The sequence below is a fragment of the Tympanuchus pallidicinctus genome, unplaced genomic scaffold, assembly GCF_026119805.1.
Source record: "Tympanuchus pallidicinctus isolate F22 unplaced genomic scaffold, pur_lepc_1.0 scaffold5, whole genome shotgun sequence".
Classification (NCBI taxonomy): Eukaryota; Metazoa; Chordata; class Aves; order Galliformes; family Phasianidae; genus Tympanuchus; species Tympanuchus pallidicinctus.
The window spans coordinates 28093975-28116906 of NW_026294769.1; the positions used below are offsets into that span (position 1 = coordinate 28093975).

The 22932-nt window shown below is 40.3% G+C and overlaps 1 protein-coding gene across 4 annotated transcripts in view; it reads right to left on the bottom strand.

The window, feature by feature from the left end:
* Nucleotides 1-1112: 1112 nt before the first annotated feature.
* Nucleotides 1113-22932, bottom strand: part of LOC128090807 (uncharacterized) — a 32418-nt gene continuing 10598 nt past the window's right edge. For 2 of the 4 annotated variants that reach the window (XM_052703460.1, XM_052703459.1), the window contains 5 exons: nucleotides 21239-22341; nucleotides 15877-16013; nucleotides 13043-13200; nucleotides 8613-8725; nucleotides 1113-4237 (listed from right to left, as the gene is read on the bottom strand). In XM_052703460.1, coding sequence (XP_052559420.1) covers nucleotides 3692-4237; nucleotides 8613-8725; nucleotides 13043-13200; nucleotides 15877-16013; nucleotides 21239-22246 — 1962 coding nt within the window. In that variant the 5' untranslated portion in view covers nucleotides 22247-22341 and the 3' untranslated portion in view covers nucleotides 1113-3691. The remainder of the gene's footprint in view (nucleotides 4238-8612; nucleotides 8726-13042; nucleotides 13201-15876; nucleotides 16014-21238; nucleotides 22342-22932) is intronic. The other 2 variants (XM_052703462.1, XM_052703461.1) reach the window with 2 other exon arrangements.

Genomic DNA, 22932 nt, shown 5'->3' on the forward strand with positions numbered 1-22932 from the left:
CTATGCTTGAATCTCCAGATTGAGACAACCTGATCTAGCAATCAGCACCTTGCCGTGGCAGGGGGCTGGAACTAGGTGAACTTTGAGGTCCCTCTTCCAACCCCATCTATGATTTTTAAAGACTGTTTATGAGGCTTGCCCCATATTTTCATTGCACAGGCTAATGGCTGAAATCTACATTGGGAAGCCAGCTCTGGATGTGTTAATCTTACACAGCACTTACACTTTAGCCTATCTGGTAGTGGTTTTGAGGAGGAAACTGTACAACACAATCACATAAAATTGCCCAGGTTTTTACCAGCCCACAGATGTGTGCCTTTCCATCTATATGTCTGATTAGCCACTTCCACAAAGAACGTTCAGCAGAGTAAGTATGCCCCAGGATAATGCTTTTTGACTGAAGGTACTTGTCAAGCAGTGTCTTTCAGTCCTATGTCTGTAGTTTCACTGCAGTGTAATACGTGGATATCTTCCATTTACTTTACAGGAAAACCTGTAATTTTGGCTTGGATTCATCTCATCAAGGCTCTTGAGTACTGCAGGCAGGCCACACTCTAAGTTATGCAATTGTAGCCCTTCAGCTGGGGTTCAGGGTAACCATACAAGAATGGGACTGTGCTATAAACTGCTTCAAGGCCAAGATTAGACTAATGAGGGCAAAAACTAAGAAAAATGTCAGGAATGGGAAAGTTTTGAGAAATGTGGTTGCACCCATCTACCAAATAGATGGCTATTCCATTCTAACTGCACAAAAATAGGGCTGTTATTATATAGCATACCACGAAGACAGAAACCTTGGCTAATAACAGCAGAATACACCTGTCAAGATGAACCCAGCGAGAAGCAGAAACCCAGCAAGTAAAAGGATCACTACTCATCCCCTCTAAAACAGGATCAGGCATCTAACACCCACAGCTAGAAGACCACAAGGCACCAACCCAAAGCTACTGGTTTTCTGGTGGCTCTGCCATGCCAGCAACAAAAGAACATGACATCTTCCTGATGTGAAGGATTTGCACATGCAGAAAATACAGGACTACAGGAAGGGAAATCCAACTGGACTAGCCAAGACCTTTATTTATTTCCAGATAACATATAACAGGCTCAACTAAACCCAAATAAAAAAAATAATCAGATTACATCCATCTTCTATAGAAAATACTAGTGCTTATACAGGAAATTAAAAAAAAAAAAAGGCAAGTTAGAGGCCACAAAGGGGAAAACATTATCGTGAAAATAACAGTAAATGCAGAAGTGTATAAAAATGAATCAAACTTGCACCTAGACCTAGATTTTAGGTATTATTTACCCATAGAAATCACAAAGGGCAATTAATCTACTTATTCAGTGCAATTTTTTTATAAGCTACATCTCACCTACTAATAATGAAATATATTTCAATTAATTTTGAATAAATTACATCAGGGGACTAAAACAGGAATTCCTATGCCTAAAGCAGAGCAACGAAATTCCCAACTTACTTATTTTCATGATGGAGAGTGTAAATATACTTTTATATGCTGTTATAACTTGAATAACATTACTGAAACTTGTTTTGAATTAGTTGTCATTAAAGGATAAAGAGCTGAACACTGTATTTGGTAGACATTTTGTTTTAAGCACTATTTTAAATTATGAAGATTAATTGTAGCGATATAACTTAAGTGTTTACTTTAACTTAATATACCAAAACAAGGCTACTATACTCTTAATATAAGTGATATTAATTACCCTGCAAGAATCACAATGTTCCTAAAACAGAATTAAACTTAAATTGGAATCTGTAGGCATTTAACACCCAGACGTTTCTGAACACAGGTTCACCACACATTTGCTACACTCCAGTGCCATCTGTCTATAAAAAGATAATTAACATTTTCAACAAGAACAAATACAGCTCACTGTAAAGTGTGCTCGGTCCTAGGCCATTGAATCCACTTAGGTTTATAAGATGAATGACTCTACCAATCCTCTCCCCAATTAGGGAATCATTAAACACACCGAGGAAACAGTGTTTATGGCAAAGTTTTCCAGAAAACAGTTTTGTCCCCAGTGTGCTGATGCAGAGAATTACGAGCCTTGCTGGTAACTACTCTCTGAAATTAATCTCAAAGCCTTCCCTCTAGCATTGTGCAGTTGAGCCGCATTTTGAAGACCTCAGAGCAGCGGTGAATAGCCGCTCTCAGATTTGCATTTAGAAGACCACTGGGGGACGGGCTTTCAGAAGTGCACAACCTTCAGCAGAGTGACAAATAAATGCTGTGCCAAGCACTGCTCCAAACCTCAGTGCAGAGCACAAAGCGGTTACTGCATGCAGAGCCAGCTCTGTCCTCCCACTCAACACCAACCCCCAAACCTGGCTGCCCTCCGTTCCCCACAACCAGGGCACACATCCAGGCTCACACGGCCAGTAACCAGCTGGACAGCTTAATTTCACAATGTTAGTTTAACAGAGTGCACACTGGATGCTCTGCCCAGAGCCATATTCCTGTGCACCATGTATGGAAGCCAAACACAATATTCCTGATACTTTTCTTCTGAAGAACTACTACACTTCTCCCATCACAATGCACATATTTCCCTGAAGAAATAAGGCTTTTCAAGAACCAACATCATTTTTAAATAATCAGGTAGAGCAGAACGGGATGCACAGCATTTTCCAGGCTCTTCGCCACCTTTCCCACCTCCATTGCCCCTCCGGAGCTGCCCAAGCCCCATGTACGTAGCAGGGCAGCTTGTCCCTCCGCTCCCGGTGCCGCTCTCCCGCAGTGCCACCTGCCGGCCCTGTCCTGCTATACCCGGGAGCCACCAGCACGGATCTGCAGCTTCGGAAAAAAGCAAAACGGCTTCAGCCCCAGCAGCGGCATAAAGCCCTTAATCTCTTCCTGTCAGAAATGAATGCAGTTCTGTTTTGTTCTGTCCCAGGACCATGACGTTTTGGAGGGAGAAAAGAGAGAAAGCCTTAGAGAAAGGCTGTGGTGCCTCGTTTGCTCCAAAGCTTTTTTACACAATTAGTTCATTGTGGATCACCCTTCCTGTCCTTAACAGCTCACCTGTAAGGAAAAATACTTAGTATTACAGTATCTTGTGGTGCAATGAAACAATCCATTTCCATAAGTCAGACAACATTTTTGCATTAAGTAGCTACTAGTGGAACCAAAGCACATAGTTCACACAAGCACATCAACAACTGAAGCCCTACAATTTGCAGGCATGATTGTCACAGGAACAGTGCAGAACCTTACTTAACCCAGAGCAGCTGTGTGCACTCCTGGGAGAGGGCAGAGCCGGGAGCTGCTAGCACAGAGAAGGTAAAGGCAGAGGGGCAGGGGGAAGAGATGTGACCAAGGCAGAAACCTCTGCTTCTGAAACACATGTTTCTGACATCTGCTTTGGCTTCAGTGCATAGCTTCTGCTTTACCTTGTATGCTCCAGACAAATTTATCTTTTTGGTGCAAACATAGACACCTGCAGCTTGTTTTTCTTTAGACCCAGGCATTTCACCATTTGGACACAGTATTCTATGATATTTTCTGAGTTTTTTTCTACTTCTGGTTCTGTCAGTCTCTAAGAAAGTCTTTTTCTTGTCAAAAATTCACTGTCCCTACCTCCTTCTCCAGTCCTGTGCCACACCACTTGCCTTCCTTCACCATCACCAAAGGTGGCCAAGATCCAAAGAGCTATGATAACTTCATCCTGAACTTGTTGGCACATCAGGTGCAGATTCCATTGCTTCGGTTTCCTGCAGACTACCATCTATAATACTGGCTTTTTCTTGTCCTTCCACACTCAGCAACAGGCCATGTACCAACTTTGTGCGGACCTCATCAGATGCAAGAGAAGTCTCATCTGTGCCTTCAGGTTGTCCATTCATCTCACTGATTTCTTTCTCTTCACTCACAATTAAAGCCTCGGCAATGTTTTCAGATGGTTTATCGCCAGCTACTACTGAACGCAAGGCATGGTTACAGCTCACAGCAGTCACTTCTGTTTCAGCCCCAGCAGCACTTGAAGGGGCTTCACTGGTTGTTGCTTTCACAACTTCTGTCTGCATTCCTTGTTCTTTGCTCTCTTCTGCACCTCTGGAGCCCACATGAATTGAACATTCACAGTAATAGTAACCAGATTCCTGTTTCTTCTTGCGCATGGCACAGAGATCAATTCGACTGAAGACCTCTGTGCCAAAGTAACTGTCTTCGTATTCTTTGTACAGATCCAAACAAATTTTTCTGAATCCCTAAATGTTGAGAGAACATTGTGACATTTACACATGCACAAATAAGTTACACATATCACGTACTTTAAGTAGAGCTTAAATATCCACCCACCCACCCCCATTAGGATAACAATATCTACTTCAAATGTACTGCTGAAGTTGATAGTGGTATAACAGTACTAATAGCTGATTTTTAAGTTTATCTTCTGCTGAATCCCCCACAAGCCAGAACATACCAACAGAGACAGAGATGCAGAAACAGATAGGTTTAACTCCATTACTATTACTCAAGCACATTCACAGAATTTCAGATATTGCAAGCAAGTTAGCAGTCACAACAACACAGGCAAACTATTCCCTAGAGTCCCAAATTGCCTTCAGGAGGATTTTTTTTTTACTTCACTTAAAGCCGAATCTGTTTAGGTTTTCAACCCACCGATACCTTCACAGACTGAAAGATTTATCCTTCTTGATGGATGCATTTCACAGTAGTATTTATGTCACAAGTTCAAAATACAGCTGGTGAGCTACTTCTGTCAGCAGAGAAGTATTCAAAAGAAATTTAACTCTGTGACTTATGATCTTAGAGGTTTTCTCTGACCTTAACAATTCTATGACTGTGAAAACAAGCTCATGTAAGCAAGCCAGGAAAAAAAGGAAAAAAAAAAAATAATTGGCACTCTGATGTAGCTGCCAGATACTGTTAGTATCTCAACAATCAAATGCTACTGCAGACACAGTATGTGAATGGAAGCACTTACTCTTACAAATATGTTTCGAAATGCTGATACATTTGTTTCACAGACAAAGAAAAAAGCATAACTAGGGCTGCTAAGATGGAAATAGTTCCTAAGTCCCCCATACGCTGATTTGTAGTCCAAGCAGTTTCCTTGCAGCCCTCCCACCCAAAAAACTCAAGCATAGCAGCACTAGCTACTCGGTGCAGAGATCATCAGGGCTGACAACACAGTCCCTGCCAGCAACAGGCTGCCAATTTAAATAAAGGAGTGAAGGAGGAGGATGAACCTAACTGAAAGCACACTAGTAAGACTCTGAGGAACCCTTTGCAACACATCCCTTCAAAGAAGTCTCAATCATTTTGTTTAATTCTCAAACGCTCAAGGGTGTACATCCGTAAAGAACAAGGTATCTCCTTACAAGCCTCCTTGTAACAGCCCTTTTGGCAAGTCTCTGCATAAGCAGGCATGCACCATGTGGGAATGGCAAGAGACAGCCAGTGGCACCCAGACAAAGCCAGATGCAAGCAGCTCCAATAACAAACACCACAAACCACTCAGGAACTGCTGCCGCTCAGCACTACCCAGATGGCCAAAGCAATTCAGAGCATAACTGAGCATATGTATCAGTCAGAGCCAGGCAGGTACCCAGGTACATCAGTCACCTCAACACTACTAGCTATAACTGTACACCACACATTTAGGAGGATGATGGAAACTCTTGTAAGATTGCATCAAAGACAGCTTATCAAGTAGCCTTTTTCATCAAAACCAGAATATTTTAATATAAGGGATGCCATAGGCTTGCTATCGTCCAGGCTGGGTAGCGTCTGTCTGCAGACTTGCACCAACTGAGTCTCCATCAAGCACCATGATGCATCTTGAAAGGAGGAGCAAACATTCCCCCACTTTTGAGTGGTGGCACTTGGCCTTGGTCTGACACAGCTGAGCAAGACAGTGCCCAGCACTGGAGATTGATTATTTGCACTGGAAAAGGCTCTTCAGCAACAGACACTGTAGTGGATTCTCTGAAGATGTGAGCTACTCCCTTTTGGCTCACTGTAAACTGAGGTCAGAAAAACCTGCAGAGCCCATATTTTATATTTATGCTAGAGTTGTGGTACACATTTTGAATGTCATCAACAAGCAGCATATACTGCTCCTTTGGTAGTAATTCAAACTAAATGGCACACAAGCAAAGCCCTCCTAGACCTCTTGGGACCTTCAGACTCAAAGTCAAAGATGCACAATTTCCTGAGATTTAAGTTTGAACTTGTAGAAGTTTTCAAGAGGACTAAATCCTTCTTTCCCATAGAAAGAAACAAAGGCTGCAAGAACTGCATTGTATCACACACCTTATTATGAAAAAGCATTCTTGAGAATTAAAATATATATATATATATGTTCATCATTCCTTAAGCTTTATATAAAAGGCACTGAAGTTGTATGAAATATGTAAATAGCATTCAAATTACAGGGACACATTTATGTTATAAAGTAATTACAGCCAGTAGATGGCATCATAATAACTGTGATGCCATACCAGCATGAAAAAATATTTTGTCTAACTTATATCTTGGCATCTTCTAGTGCTTAAGAAGGTGAAGATTTGTTTCTTTCCAACAGTCTTCTGGAAGGGGCTATTAGAAAAATACACAGCTTTCCTTCCCTACCCCTTAGATTTAGACTTGAGAAGAGACAAATCAAGTTGTTAGTATTTTCAGTTTGGTATGTCAGATCTCAAAAGCCATGTGGTAATATTCCAGTGTGCTCTTTGAGATTAATAAAACCTTTATCTATGGTTAAGCCCTACAGAGACTGTATGAGAGCATTCAGCTGCCATATGTGCCCCCAGAACCAACTGAATACATAACCTTACTCTGCTTATGCATTAATGGCTCCAGTGAGTGCAACAGTATTTTAGGAGCAAGAGCATTAAGATGCATATGAATATGAGGACAGAAATGAGCAACATAACTGGAAGGTGGGGGGAGCAGCAGATATTTATGTAGGTTTCAGTGATGCTTTTGACACTGATTCCTCTAAGAACTTCAGAGTATCTGCTGATGCACATGCTTGACTGAAAACTCAGAGTGGCAAGATATAGAGTGGTGGTCATTGGTGAAGTCTAGTACAAGGCCAGTAACTAGCAGAGCAGCCCAGGAGTCAGTATTGGGTCCAGTCCTGTTTAGCATCTTTTTTGATGATCTGGACAATGGGGAGAGATTGCACCCTCAGTAAGTTTGCAGATAATACAAAACAGGGAGGAGTGACTGATGCATCTGGGGATTGTGCTCTCATCCAGAAGGAAAGGCTGAGAGATGGGCTGACAGGAACCTCATGAAGCTCAGTGAGGGGAAGTGCAGCTCTGCGCCCACTGGTAGGCAGCTGTGTAGAAAAGAACCCAGGGGCTTCTAGTGGACACCATGTTGAACATGAGTCATCGTGTCCTTGTTCACACAAAGATGGCTAGCTATTCTGCCAAAGTATTGCCAGTAGGTGAAGAGAGATGACCCCTCCCATTATTTAACACTGGCAAGGCCACACCTGGAGTTCTGCACACATTTCTGGATTCCCCCATGTAGGAGACATGGAACTACTGGAGAAACTCCAGTTAAGGACCATGACAATGAAGGGACTGGGGCTTCTCTATAAGAAAAGGCTAAGAAAGCTGGGGCTGTTGAGTCTGCAGAATGCTCAGGGAAATCTCAAAGTATATAAATACCTGAAGGAAGAGTGCAAAGAATGCAGTCAAGCTCTTTTCAATGGTGCCCAAAACTTTAAGACTTGGATAATAAAAGGAAGTGTGATTATGCTTTAGATAAAAATCAGTAATTCTTACTTTCCTATTGTACTTTTTTTTGCATTAGATATTGCTGATACTTGTGCTCATTAAATTCCCTATAGGCAGTATAAAAGAAAAAAGCCTCCAGCACAGAACTATCAGTGCTATCCAACTTTGATTGTACCATGTACGCAGAAGGCAGCTACCAAGTCAATACTTGGTACTTGCACTTCAGAAGTACTGAAGTGCACAAATACAAGGTCATTTTCCCCAGCTATTATAACATTTTCTGTTTTCTTTGTGCATACTCCTTTACTGTTTCAGGTTTGCAATATATTGGCCTCATAAATACAAGAACTATTCCTGGAAACAAGCAGGACCATATTCCACTGGGAAATGAACATTCTTATCAGAGTTGTTTTTTTATTTTAATTGTATGTGATAAATCATACAGTGCTGCAGTAAAGTTTAGAAAAGCATATCACACATTTCTAGCATAAATCAAAGCACCAGCCTGGCTTCCAACATGACATTTATCTTGTTCTCATAAATATTATTTGGAAGCCGTCCCATCCAATGGAATCAGCTTGACATGGTATTTTCATGCAGATTCTGCAGGCCACAGAAGGAAAGTGCTCTGTACTCTATCTTTAAAGTCTTAATACAATATGGGAAACTGTCTCTTCCTATTGGATATGAAGAAATTTAACTGTTTTGGCCAGTCTATCTACAAGCTTTGCTAAGCAATAAAATATTCTTTTTCCTCTAACTGCAATAGAACTCAACCATATAGCCTCCCACACCTCCAAAGAAAGACATTAGAAAGAAAGTCTCTTGAACAGTTCCTAGTAAGAAGTGTTTTAAATGTAGTTACCTTTCTTTTCAGTCTTGGTGCCTTGGAGAGCTTTAAAAAAGTAAGATGTGGTTTGAAATCCTTGCTCCCTGAAATGTCTAGATTCATTTCATTAAAAGAGTTTTCCACAGCTTCTGGTAAAGGAAAAGAAAAACTAATAATCAGGAGATGAAGAAAAATATTTAGAAGGTTAAGAGTTAGATAAGACTCTTACCATTCCTTTCTCGAACAAGACACGTAATTAAAACACAGCATGAGAGAAAGAGTTGTCATATCATCATGGGCAACAGACAAAATAAGAAACAAAGTAGACAAAATACAACCAAAAAGAAATGTCAAGATCCACAGAGCAAGTATAACTCCACAGCCAAGACAGAAATTGAGAAGGAAAAGTCACAAACATAGAATTCCTTTCCAGATAAGATAGGAATCATTTATAGCGATGTCAGTTAAAAACTCTGGCCACAGTTTAAAGCAGTAAGATCTTATCCCCCATTGAAAGAAGTGACCATGAGTGACTCCAAAATTTATATTCAAGGTCTTTCAGCCAAGGACTGTAAAGACCAACCAAATTAAATCAAGTTGATCTATGCATTGGTTTTCATCAATGTCAAAGGGTGGGATGCAGCCTCACAAGGACAGCAAGGTGAAACCAGCAGGCAGACCTCTGCAAATCTTACAAACATAGAAAATTAAACACAGCTATTGCAGAACAAGAAACACCTCAACAGTGAACAATAACTCCAAAAACACTGAAAGCTCTGGATGAAGCTGGAGTATTTTGCGATTTTTCTTATTGACAGGAATCTTTATAGCTTGAATCTATAAATGAGACAAAAACATGAAGATCAACACCTTCCCTGGAAACCTGCAACATTTATATGGTTCTTCTTGCCAGAGCCTACAACATTAAACCAATCTGTTACTCCTAAATCACTTAAGCACTGGAAGAAGTAGTAGTCTGGCATAGAAGCATGTATTACAAATAGCATATCATATTTTGATGAGTACATTGCTTGAAAGCACCCTACATCCTTTTATTATTTTTTTTGTTGTTGTTGTTTGTATCAATCTTTCAGGAAGTTTAACTGCATGTTTATTTACTAGTATGTAATAAGCATTCATATCAAGGCAAGCCTGTAGCTTAGCTAATTAATACATTAAAATGTTTCTTTTCAGTATTTGCAATGAAACAGCAGCTGGGGCTGTCTGGTCACTTTGCCAAGGCAATTGCTTTATGTCTTCCATCTGGAAAATACATAAATAGTCTCCAATTACCTGAACAAGCACTTCATACCACTTCAGATGCCTTACAGGATGCCCACCTGCCCCTCTCAATTTCTGCTGCAAAAGAATACAGTCTTGCTGTAGGTCCAGTGTGAACATAGATACTTTAGGCCATCTGAAAACTGTACTAGGTGATTATGGTGACATGCCAAACTACCTCTACAGCATCTCTGGTACTTTATCAAATAGAATGTTAACACAAAGAAACATGCTAATTCCTCTAGCATCTATACCATTAGGCCAAAGCACAGCAAGGCCAATATGAACTCTTCCTTTCTAGAGATGAGTTGTTTTTCTCCACACATCTGGAGAAACATCATCCTTGGGATGCACAGAAGTTAGTAAATTGTAGCATAACAGTATCAGACCAGAGCAGTGTCTCCTTACCTTCACTCAAAACCAGCCCCACCAAGCAACAGTAAGTTATTACTGCAGAGTGAAGGTCTTCCTGTCAATCTTACAAAAGAGGCTGATGATGAAAGGAAAGTCAAGGCTGGGATGCATCTTCAAGAAGTAAGTTTAAGAACAAAGCTTACCACTCAGTTTTCCAGGCACTATCTTCTCTAGCTCATTTTGTTAATAAGAAAATCCTATGATAAATTAAACATTACCTCCTTCACAGTAGACAATGTCACTGTGACAAGAAGAGATCAGTATTATCCAGTATATACCAATTAACTGCAATGAATTAATCACGATGCAGAATGAATTTCCACTTTAAAAATGAAGTCTATGACATACGTGGTACTAAAGGACATGGTTTAGTATGCAATATTGGTGGTAGGTGGATGGTTTGACCAGATGATCTCAGAGGTCTTCTCCAACTTTAATGATTCTATGTTTATGATATGAGAATTAACAAACAACCAAACATTTTTATTTTTATCTTACACCCAGGAACACTTCAGAGGTTGAAAACTCCATTAAAACAGGTCTGAACTGTTGACAAGTTATTGATAATTTTAGCAATTTGATAAGGGCACAGTGAGGCAGAGGCAGCTGGCAGGAGTGGCTTGACCTTTGCCAGTTGTTTGCCATCAAGCTTTTTTTACAAGGCAATATTTGGAAATCCATGCCTACCTCACAAGCAACTAAAAAATACTGATTATAAGTTGGGAAAAGGAAATCCCTACTCATTGTATAACAATTTACTCTATGCTGAAAGAGCAAAGGAGAAGGAAAACCGGACAAGCATTTGAGATGTATTTAAAATGATGTAATTTGCTATATGTTTGTATAATCCCCAGATTAAGTTCTAGAAATGGACAGAAACTATGCAGAAAGAAAAACACTGGAAGTTACACCACTCTGAATAGCAAAGCCATTGGTGACAGAGTAACAGCTTGAAAGCTGGCAGCTTGCCTCTCAGCCAAGGAAGTATTTCAGACAATCAGTGAACAATCACACTACGTTAAACAGATGCAAGTACAGATGAAGTATTCCTATGGTTTGGAATAAAAATTCTTCTTCTCCAGTTTATTTGGAAAGGGGTTTGGATCAGAGGGCGGACCCTGGGTTTACAGAATCCTATAGATGGAGGTGACCCAGGCAGGGAACAAAAAGGAATAAGGAAGTAATCAAGACACTCACTACTGTAAAGATTTTCAGTATTAATGCAGCTCCATTAGCCTTTAAAAAGAATAAGAAAAACATAGCACATTCTGCAGAACCAAATTTAAACATTTTTGCTGTTGCTAAAATAGCATGATAAAGATTGATCGTGTGTGTTTTGATTCATTAGGAATAAAATTCTCAGTAAAGCAAAATGGAGCAGGGAGAAAAACAGCAATAGTCAAGAGAAAAGAGGAGGCATTCACTTCATCTTTCAGAAGAAAGTGAGAACTATTATGGCTCCTTCAAAACGATTAAACAGTTCTTTTCCAGTGGTATTGAAGCATATATCTCATGGTCTGGGAAGCTACATAACACACATTCCACTTAGCCATCTTTCAGTCAGGATTATTTTGGATCAATTCTGAAGAAACAGTCTGGGCAGTGAGAAGTTTGTTGAGGACCTAACCTAACAAGTATGCACAATGGCAGACTACTTTCAACAGAAGCAGAGCTGTTTTGAGTTAACATTACCCCCTACCACGAAGGGAACAATGAGGGAAAAGAATGCTGAAGTTGAAGGTAGTGGGCAGTGAAGTGGTTTGTTTAGCTGATGCAAAGAACCTGGTGATGTTGAGAGGCATTTTCTGTCTAGTTGCAACACTGGTTACTAAAAGAAAAATAAATAGAAGGAGAAGGGAACAAGACTAATTGTCAAAGCTAGGAACTGGAGTAGGAATAAAGCAGCATTAAAGAGAAAACAGACTACTCTGAAAAAAGAAAAAGCAAAATATCTTTTGAAGATCAAGTGTCTTTGTGCTGTATGCCTTTTTGAGAAACATTAGTTGAACTATGCCTCCTTTTGCAAACAAAGAGCATATATTGATTATTTCTGCTCTGTTGGAAGTTGAAGCCCAGAACACAGAGTAGGTTCTGCATTGCAGGTAAACAAGCTCCTAAAAAAACAGAAAAAAGTGAGGGAAAGGGGGTGTAGGGGGAGCATCAAACCCTTCAGATGATGCATTCAGATGAAGGTAAACAGTTAAGAAATGGAACATCTGTGAACCCACTGCTGCTTTGAGATTTTAGAATAGGGAACAGAAGCCACTCCTGTACTTTGGTTACACCTTCTGCAATGGAAGCAAAAATTCATCTGCTGGAAGTACACATGCACATGCAAACATTGCTGTTTGTAACATCCTGTTCAAGCAGTAATAGTCATTCCATGCATGCCTTAATTTAGAGGAAATTCAAGTTAAGTCGCTCTCAAGGCTTCCAGTTCACTAGAATGGATAGGGCCCCAAGGTTGAGGTTTCACTTTGAAAACCTACGTACATCACCAGGCTGTGAGATCCAGTCTGCAGGGTCTGCTGGAGTAGCCTTGCTGTTGTGTCTTGACAAGACAAATGGCTTTGCTTCTCACCTGTCCCGAATTAGTACACAGAATTTGCTTTTATGCTCTTCTGCAGCTGTCAGCTTCATATTAAATACTTAAAGACTAAGGAAAGACAGCATATTACAAAGCAAGCACAACAGCTCAGGCCAGCACTTAGAAAAGTTGACTTTGCAAATTAGTTTCCCACAAGTAGTAAAGAGTCAGATTAAGCACATACCTGCAATTCTGCAGAGCATTTTCCGATTTTCCTCTGACATTTTCACATATATCACTTGATTGTTAAACTGTCCAATCCCGTGAAATGTCATAATAAGGTCTTTACCCTGCAAAATGGCTTCCACTTTGGTCTTGCTTTGCTTCAGTGCCAAAACAGCCCTTAAAAAAATTTAAGAAACCCATTGTATTTTGAAAGAAGTCTGACTTAATGTGGAAATACTTTTTTTGATATCAGATAATATACCTGGTTTTGGTCACTCTGTAGCACTATATAAGATGTAACAGTTACACTATATTCCAGGACAAATACCTTTGCATAGGCATTAAGTAAATTATGTCTTTCAATACCTTCAATTTTAGTTCATACAGTAGAAGTGAGTTTTGCTGAAAAGTGAGTGTTCAAGTCATTAACATGCCAGAAACTTCTGTGCAAATATGTTACTGCTAAGCAGTCAAAGGGATAAAATTGAACTTATTTGTCATGAAATTTAAACCTCTGTCACTGCAATTTTCAACCAGTTCACTAGTTTTATTCTAAAACTTAAATAAACCCACGTTTCCAGCTGCAGCACATTTAACATTCATCTCCATTATATTTCAGTACTCAAGGACAGTTCTTAAACTCATGGTTGAAATGGGACCTAGAGCTCCCACCATAACAAAGTTTTGATGCACAGCTTGCTATGCACATAAATCTTTGGAGATTTGGATTACCAAAAAAATACTGCAACCATTTTACTTAAACATTCTAACAGAATTTAACTAATTAGTTCCTGAAAAGTGAATGTCATGTCTTTCAGTAATAATATAATACCCACTGAAGTGCTACAGGTGCCTCTGGAGAAGGGATCCTGTCAGACTTCACGCCCATGATCTGAGCAGAGGCCTTCCAGTAATTATGCCTTATGCATATAACAAAATACTTTGCAACTGAGGATCACAGGAAAACAGCCTGTGGGCTGCTTTCCAAATTTATCATTACACCTAGAAGTCTGAAATACATTGCTTCATTATTTAAAAAAGTTATCTTACTATTGTATTACATTATCCAAACAGGAAAACAGCACTGCAATCCAGATGGCACAAGCTCTGTGCCCTGGTCTTCATAAGAAAGCATTTCATGCAGATGAAGGTCATTTTAGCCTACAGCAGTCAGCATCATGACCAGTTCTGAGCGCTGTATTGATATTATTAATTGTTACATCAAAGCTGCTGCTTCTTGAGACTCCGGGAGATTGTGCAAATGAAAATTTGCTGAGGACAGCACTAAAAGTGGAAAAGGAATTAATTCTCTGTAGAGAATTTTGCTTCCTCCAACTTAACAAGCAGAGATAACCTGGTCCCTCACTTAGTGTCCAAACCACCATTAAACACTGCTGGAAGAGCTTGTGTCATGAGATCTGAAGATGCTTTCCTACTGCTGTAAGTTTCAGCAATGCTATAAGCATGAATAGATAAATAGCTGGCTTAACAATTAAGGCAATCTTTTCTTCCACATGACAGTGTAGAGCCATAGCCACTGAACTGCAACTTTAGTAGGACTGCAGGTAGGTAGAAGATAAAGGACAAAAAGCATCTGGCAAGTAAGATCTGCTTCTCATTAGGTATGCCTATTATTTCTGCATTACAGGCACACATTCACTCTTAAGTTCATTAACTCCACTTGCTTCATTCACCTCTCCTACTGATTGATTCCCATTTTTGATCACTGCTCTCCTCTAGTTTCCTATCCTCTTGGATGACAGCCTGCCCAGTCAGCAGCACTGGCAGGGATTTTTATTACCAAATTACTGTACATAGTGACTTTCACACACAGGCTCCTCAGCCTATATAAAGGTTCTCCTCTACTTCCCCTCAGGCCCTCCCAAAAGCTTCTTGAATGAGCAGTAAACCAGATCAATTTAAAACAAGGCAAATGACAGATTTGTATGTGCATTTCCGTTGTAGTCCTGCTTAGCCATCTCTACCTTTTGGGCTTATTTTTTCTGTTTAATCTTTTTTTTTCTTTTCTTTTCTTTTCTTTTCTTCCCCCCCCCCCCCCCCCCCCATTTCCTTGCTTATCACAGAATGGCTTAGGTTGGAATAGACCTTAGCGATCATCTAGTTCCACACTCCTGCCGTGGGCAGGGTTGTCATCCACAACGTGGGTAAAGGCCCCTGGAGAAAGATGCTCTCTGCATCTCTACCAAGCAATACCTCCTCCAGTGCCAGGGGACCTTCCTTCACTTTTTTCTCATGCTCAGTGCTAAGGGCTTAGAGAAGAAGTTCCAGCGCACTCTGCCTACTTTGACATTCATTTTAGCAGCTTTCTGACCATGAGACTGTTTTCATAAGTCCTCTTCCACTCTGCCCATCATAACTTAGAGGATTCTACTGACAGTCCCCAGCTTGAATTAAATGAGTACATCTTGAAAAGGAACTAGACAGACTTTTGTTTTCCTTACTGCAACATGATCTATCAGGTAATGTTTTCCAGCTGATACAAGCATAGCTGATCTGAAACACTGTGGCTTCTCAACAGGCAGCAGCTTGGGAAAATTTACATATGTTAATTTATGGTAAAAACATAGCAGTAATACCATTCACAGCCATGCTGCCTTCTCCCCCACCCCATGAAATATGCACAAGATTTCAGACCCTGAAGCATCTCATCTACCTTTTCGTCATCATGTATCAAAAAAAAAAAAAAAAAAAAAAAAAAGCCAGAAACTGATCAGAAAATCCTAATCCAGAAAGAAACTGGTTATGCCCCATTAAAATTATTATTCACAACAGAAATAAGGTTACCACATTTACAGATTATGTAACTATGCTAGAATTTGGAAGAATTCTTACTTTTTTACTTCTTCTTCTGTTCCCAGATGAGCAACAACTACAGTTAGGTGCATAGTCTGAACAGGAATAAAAGCTCTCAACAAGTCAGGCTCCTTTGTGAATATGAGCTCTTGGACATCTTCAATTCTATCCAAAATCTGCAATGCAGTAAATAGAAAACAGCAAATTAAAATGTCATTCTGGAGTGCCCAGGTATTGCAGGGAAAAAAAAAATGTAATAGAGAAAGCTGAAGCATCTCACACACAGAAATACAGACACAGTTTGAGTCCAACTGCAAAACCAAACTGCAAAATCCAACTGCAAAATCCATCCCCATACTCCCCAAGATCTATTGCATAACATTCAGATTCAGCTCATAAGTTAGCTTTTCCACCAATGGATTGATCTGTTTTCCCTTTTTAAGCCTGCAGGCTAAACTCATAGCTCTCATGTTAGCCAGCACCCTAGATCTTAAACTAGGTCTGGATCTGACTCTAAGCACATTTGCATAAAACTCACAGCAGTGTGTAAATATTAATGCTATCATCATGCAGTAGTCAGCTCTTAATAGACTAGGAAATTGAATAGCATTCCCATAATTAATCTGACACCATTTTCTGATTACAAGTTTGATCACAGATTAAACTGATGTCTCTTCCCAAAAGGAAGCTAACAGCAAATAAAGTAGATCAGTTTGGTAAACATGCTGCTGTCCAACTTTATGCTTTCCAGAGCTGCATGGCTCTTATGAGTCTATCCATGTCTTTTCCTCAAGTGGCTCCAACCAGAGGTTGCAAAGAAAGGCTTTCTTTTTTGTAACAGCCTGTTAAGTTTTAGAAGCAAATCACAGAAAAAGGCAGGTGGGAAAAGAATTCAGTCACTCAAGGACTAAGCACCTGGTAAAAGCCATCATACAGATATTTGTGGATTTTCAGACTATTACAGTGAGCACTTGCTGGCTTACATGCCTAGATGCTCACATATGTTAGAGCTCTTCATTCTTGCATAGGCTGAAACAGCTGGGTCAATGTTTATTTTTCCCCAGTGTTTTTAAAGCTTTGGCAGTTGTGCAGAACCGTGAACAACATCACGACCTGGACAGTAGAATAAATTAGTGTAAATATCAGGATAAAGCCAGATACAACTAAGACAACTCATTTGAAGATATGAACAGTGAGCCCTTTCAATCCAAACTGACAGTAAATTTATTACTATGATAAAAATACAGTTGAAAAGACTCCTAAGACATTTTCTACTGTAACGGGGGGACAATTTATTATTGCCTGCTACTTTCAGCATATTTGCCTAGATCCTGAAAACAGCAGGAATCAAGATATTTGACCACACAAGCTAGAAACCTTTACTTCAACAGAATAGGATGAGCACTGTCAGCAATTCCACAAGACAGTCTCACACTTCCCCCTTCTACAATCTTTCCAAGAATACTCTTGAAAGATGACCTTTCTGCCTCCTTCCTCAGTTTGAGGTTCAGACAACTAAGAAGTCAAACTTGAGTGAAACTCCTTCACAGAGATATCTGATGGTTGCAAAAGAGTTTTCATTATTTTCTTACCGCTTTTTGTCAGTGGGCAAGCTTCACAAAAGCATGTTCAGAGCTTTCTGCCTCTTCTCTAATAGAAAATGTCAAGTATTCTTATACCTTTGTGCTTTGGAAGGGTTTGTTGAATCAGTTTGTAACATTTTCCTATAATACTATGCTTTTAATGGGATTATTTTATTTATTTGGAGTGGGAGACAGGAAGGAAGCACTGGTAAAAATGCTGAAAGTTTCAGACTACAAAGTAAATCCACCCCAACCCATTGCTGGAAGCTGGCATCCTGCCTCCTGAAACACACAAAAGGAAAGGGCTGATGCATCCACCAGGATTGCAACAGGGATTTTCCCTTTGTTCTGTTGAAAAGGAAGAAAACACAGACAAGCCCTCAGCCCTGTCATCAGGGGAGCTCTCAAAATCATTGAAGGAAGTATTTTGGGTAGAACAAACTAATAGCATCTTTAAATCTCTTATGTAGGCAACTGCAAGGATTATAGTATATTAGAAAAGCATGCCTTATGTTCCTTTATACTGAAGTTAGAAACCTCTACTTTAGAGAGAAAAGCAACTAGAATTGTTGACAAATATTAGTTATACGTATGTATGCATTCACACACTTACCATATGAAAATACCAGGCCTACAGCACTGGCAACAGTGTCCTTACCCTGTTCCCTGACACAGACCCTTACTGAGGTCTGTCAGTCACTGCTGCTGTTGAAGGTGGCCCTTAAAGGAGCATAAACTCCAAATATATTGGGCACAGTAACTAGCTAGAGACATCAGAGAGCTGCCAGATTACCAGAGCTGCTGTAAAACCAAGGAAATCTGGAAGAACAGGATTGACAGAAAAGGAGAAAGGTGGAAGTGACACTCAGAATTATACAGGATGCAGTTACAGGCCATGTATTAGGGCACTCAAATCTCATTAAATAGCAGTATAAATTAAGCATTCATGGTTTTTTGTTTTTTTGTTTTTTTGTTTTTTTTTTTTTTTTTCCTTCAAGTTCTCATGTTTTTTTCCCCCATGATCTCACTCCTCAGATTACATGCAGATTCATTCCTAGTTGCCAGCCTCTATTTATTCTTTGACCACTGCTTACCCATCTGTTCCTCTGCCAGCATTGTCTTCCAGCTTACACAGTTATTCTTCCTTCCTGGAATTTGTCTTCTCAATGTGCTCTGCACTTTCTTTCACTTCTCAAAAGAGTCATACGTAGGAATAACTGAAAGTTATATAGGTCCATCCCCCAGATAACCTTCAGTAACTATTTCACTCAGGACAAAGCCAAAGAAAATAATTGCCTATGAACAGGAAGGCACGTTTGAACATCTCCCCTAACACATACATGAGAGTTTCTACATTTAACTATGGTCAAAAACAAACTCAAAAGCCTTACAGAGCAAGCCACTGCAACTTCTCACACTGGGGAAAGAAATTACAAAAGATGTATAATAGAAACAGTCATCCTATTTAATTGTTGCATTTTAGAATTGTAAATTCAGTTGCCCCAAATACTGCTATAAGCTAATGCAGGAGCTGGTGGCCAAGGGGTATATTTCCACATCTACAGAGTTAACATTCAGATTTCGCATTTTATATGTTTTGCAGGAAAAGACCTCAAGAAACATACTCATTATGAATATTAATATTAATAGTTCACACTACTAACACTGTTTTAGCTGCACTCATGCCAGGACACAGCAGACTGTGATTCAAATCATAACTTCCCTCAACCAAGTGTAATAGCATCATTTTTATTTTTAGTACTTCCAACTCGAAGCTTGTCTTTATTTCTTCTTCATAGTACATTTGTGTGCACAGTAAGGGGTCAAGAAAAGGCTGAAGAGAGTGTGGTGAGTGCTAGTACAGAGCAGAGGGCTCTGTCTGCTTTTGCACACTGAGAAACTAAGATAATACTGTCAGCAAGTCAACTGTCGGGGGAAGGCTGAATGGCATAAGACTTCCCAGTAGAAGTACCAAATCTGGGACTGAAGCATTCTGTTTCTGTCTTTCACAAGATTACATGAGCTTCAAAACACAGCAGCTGAAAAGGAATGAGGAGCTCAAAGGAAGCCAAGTCTTCTCCCTTATATTAAAAAGAGAAAAATGGATGATAGTATGTATAAGTTCACAGAATCATAGGGGTTGGAAGACACCTCTGGAGATCATCTAGTCCAATCCCCTATGTTAGAGGCTCCAAATCAGTACTACATAAGTAGTTACAGAGTAAAGTGTGAAACCGTTCTCCAGCTCTCACAGTGTCTTTGTATCATAAGACTTTTCACGACAATCCTAGTACTGCAAGGCTAGCCTGACAAATTTCAGAAATACCATCTGTGTTAACCAGGAATGTTTCAGAACCCTCACAAAACCTCTAGAAGAAATTACTTATGCTTATTTCTCCTGTTTGTTGCTGTTTAACAACGTGAAGGTGAAAAAAGTCTGTTGCTTTCTCAACATTTCAGAAACATATACATACATATACAATATATATACATAGATATATATATATACATGTATATATAGATATATACATAGATATATGTATATCTATGTATATATATATATACATAGATATATATATACATATATACATAATATACATAGATGAAATACAAGCATGCACACTCTACTTGTGGGTTCCTGGAATTAACTGTCTACCTAAGGTTTCAGGATAAGTTTGAGGGCAAGAGAGGAGAATAGATCAACATCTCCCTTTCCACAATAGAAGAAAACTCTCATCCTCCACTTACCTAATGAGGTTCAACAAGGCCAAGTGCAGGGTGCTGCACTTCGGTCAAGGCAATCCCAGATGTAAGTACAGACTGGGAGAATGACTGAGAACAGCTCCATAGAGAAGAACTTGTGGGTTCTGATGGACAAAAATCTAGACACGAGCCAGCAGTTAACTCTTGCAGCCCAAAAGGCCAGCTATACCCTGGGCTGCATCAAAAGGAGGGTGGGTAGCTAGCAGGGAAAAGGAAGGGATTCTTCCCCTCTACTCTGCCTTCATGGGACCACATCTGCATCCAGACCTGCACAAGGAAGACGCAGCTGTTGGAGCGGGTCCAGGGAACAGCCATGAAGATGCTCAGAAGGCTGGAGCTCCCTTCCTATGACAAAAGGCTGAGGGCATTAGGCTTGTTTAGCTTGGGGAAGACTCTAGATAGATCTCACTGCAGTCTTTCAGTACTGGAGGAGAGTTTATAAACAGAAGAGGGACCAGCTTCTTATATGGGCAGACAGTTACAGGACAAGGGGGAATGCTTTCAAACTAAAAGAAGGGAGATTTAAGTTGGATGTTAGGAAGAAACTTTCTATTCAGAAGGCAGTGGGGCCCAGATACAGCTGCCCAGAGAAGCCCCATCCCTGGAGGTGCTCAAGGCCAGAGTGAATGGGGAACCAGTCAGTTGAGTTGCTAGGCAGCAGCCCTGCCAGCAGCAGCAGGGTGGGACTGGGTGAGCCTTGAGATCCCTTCCAGTCTAAAACTTTCTTTGATTTTATGATAACTCTCCAATTCAGTGGGGAAGGAAGTGAACAAATTAATTTTGGTCTTCTCTGCACTAAATACAGTTTTAAAACAATGTAGGAAGGAACAACTCAAGACAGTGAAAGCCACTGCTTTCTTTTAGAAAAAAATATTACAGAATAGATTATACTATTGCAGAGACTTACCAATCGGACCTTGTGAGAATAAAATAACAATCTTTTTTATTGCACTGGTAGTGTAGCAAAGTCTTGCTATTCTATGCTTTTTAACAAGCTTAGAGACATTTCTTATTTACGGCTTTTACAGTTTGCTGGAACAACAAATTAAAAATACCTGGTCATTTGTTATTGGTATAGAGACAAAGTAATTTGGAGTCTCTCGTGGGCGCTTCCTAAGCACTTGCTCCTGGCCTTCTTGTTGACCTTCAGTCACCCCTTTGGGCCCTTCTTGGCCATCACCTTGGCCCTGTTCCATCTTTGCATCTCTTTGACCTTCCTGCTGCAGTGATAGGTCTGCTTTCAGCTCTTCCTCCTTTTGGTTTTGATCATATAGCTGATCTGTCACCTCAACGTGCAGGCCTGCTTTGTTTTCAGCCTGCATCTCCATTACTTCTTCTCTCCCATCTTCTTGGCTTTGTCCATGCTGGAATCTTAACACCTTTCCTTCTTGATCCTGCTTTTGGCTATGAGCTCCCCGTGGAACCAACTCCATCACAGCCAGTTCTCTCTTGCCTTCAGATCTTGCTATTGAATCTCCTTGATTTTCATTTAGTGTCTGCTGCTCTCCGTTCTCTAATATTTCCTCACCTTGGTCCTGCATACAGCTCACATTTTTCTGCTCACAGCCAAAGTGCATCTGTACAGTGACCTTGAGATCAGTTACTCCTCGTCTCTGCACCTTTGGCTGTACCTGCACAGTAACTTGCGGGAGAGCTGTTTCTTTGCCCTGCTGCTCTAACTGCAACTGTACAGTCACATCTGGCATCTCCCACTGTGGGCTCAGCTTCTGAGGCTGTACCTGTACTGTCATCTCTGGAGCTTCCCATCCCTCGCCCAACTTCTGAAGCCTCACCTGTACAGTCACTTCCAGGGCCTCCCGCCCCTTGTCCACTTGCTGTGGTTTCATGTTTAGGGCCATGCCTCCTTGCACTGTTTGATTCTGCTGCTGGATATGCTCTGCCCCTACCCCCTGAGGCTGCTGACCATGGTCCAATGTCTGTGGCTGTACTGCTGGGAGACAGCCTTCTCCTTGGCCCTGCTGTACTGGAGAGCACACTTGCTGAAATCCCTCAGGACTGCCACCCACTTGAGCCTGCTCCTGGACTAAATGTCTTTTTATCATATTAATCCTACAATGCCAAAGCTTTCTCCTCCCAGTTCAAAGCTTCACTGAGATCTTGTTCTTTCTTCAGGACTTGAAATTATTTTTTTACGGAACTGGAAAAATAAAGAAAAGAATCCATCAGCTAACAAGAACAGATGACTTAGATTAGTTCAGTCTGGACTCAGGTCTGCTGAACTCAAAACTCACTACCAGAAGCACCAATTATGCCAAATAGTTCAAACAAAACGAAAAACCAACAAGAACAAACCACTCAACCATGAAGAGCCTACTTCTAGATTAGACTGCTACCTCTAGAATATTGCATTCTCTCTTCTGCTCAACTTTTTTTTCCTCATATTTTAAGGTGGGAGTATAATGTTTCAGAGCACATGGTGGTATATAAACAAAGACCTCATTAAAGAGACTGAGAGAGTGTTACCTGAACAAAGTTACCTACAGAGATCCAGATTAAGATAACGTGAGCCAAGTACTCAGAAATTGACTATATCCTGAATCAACTTTGCCCATCAAGCTCTGATCATCTTTAAGTGCAACATAGTCTGATCTGATCAGAACAGCACACACTACTTTTCTCTTACCCACTCCCTCCTGCACCCTTAAATGTACATTTGTGTATTTATGCTCAAAATTCTACCATTCCCTCCTTTACCTTAATATCTCCCATTCATCCTATCACATTTCCT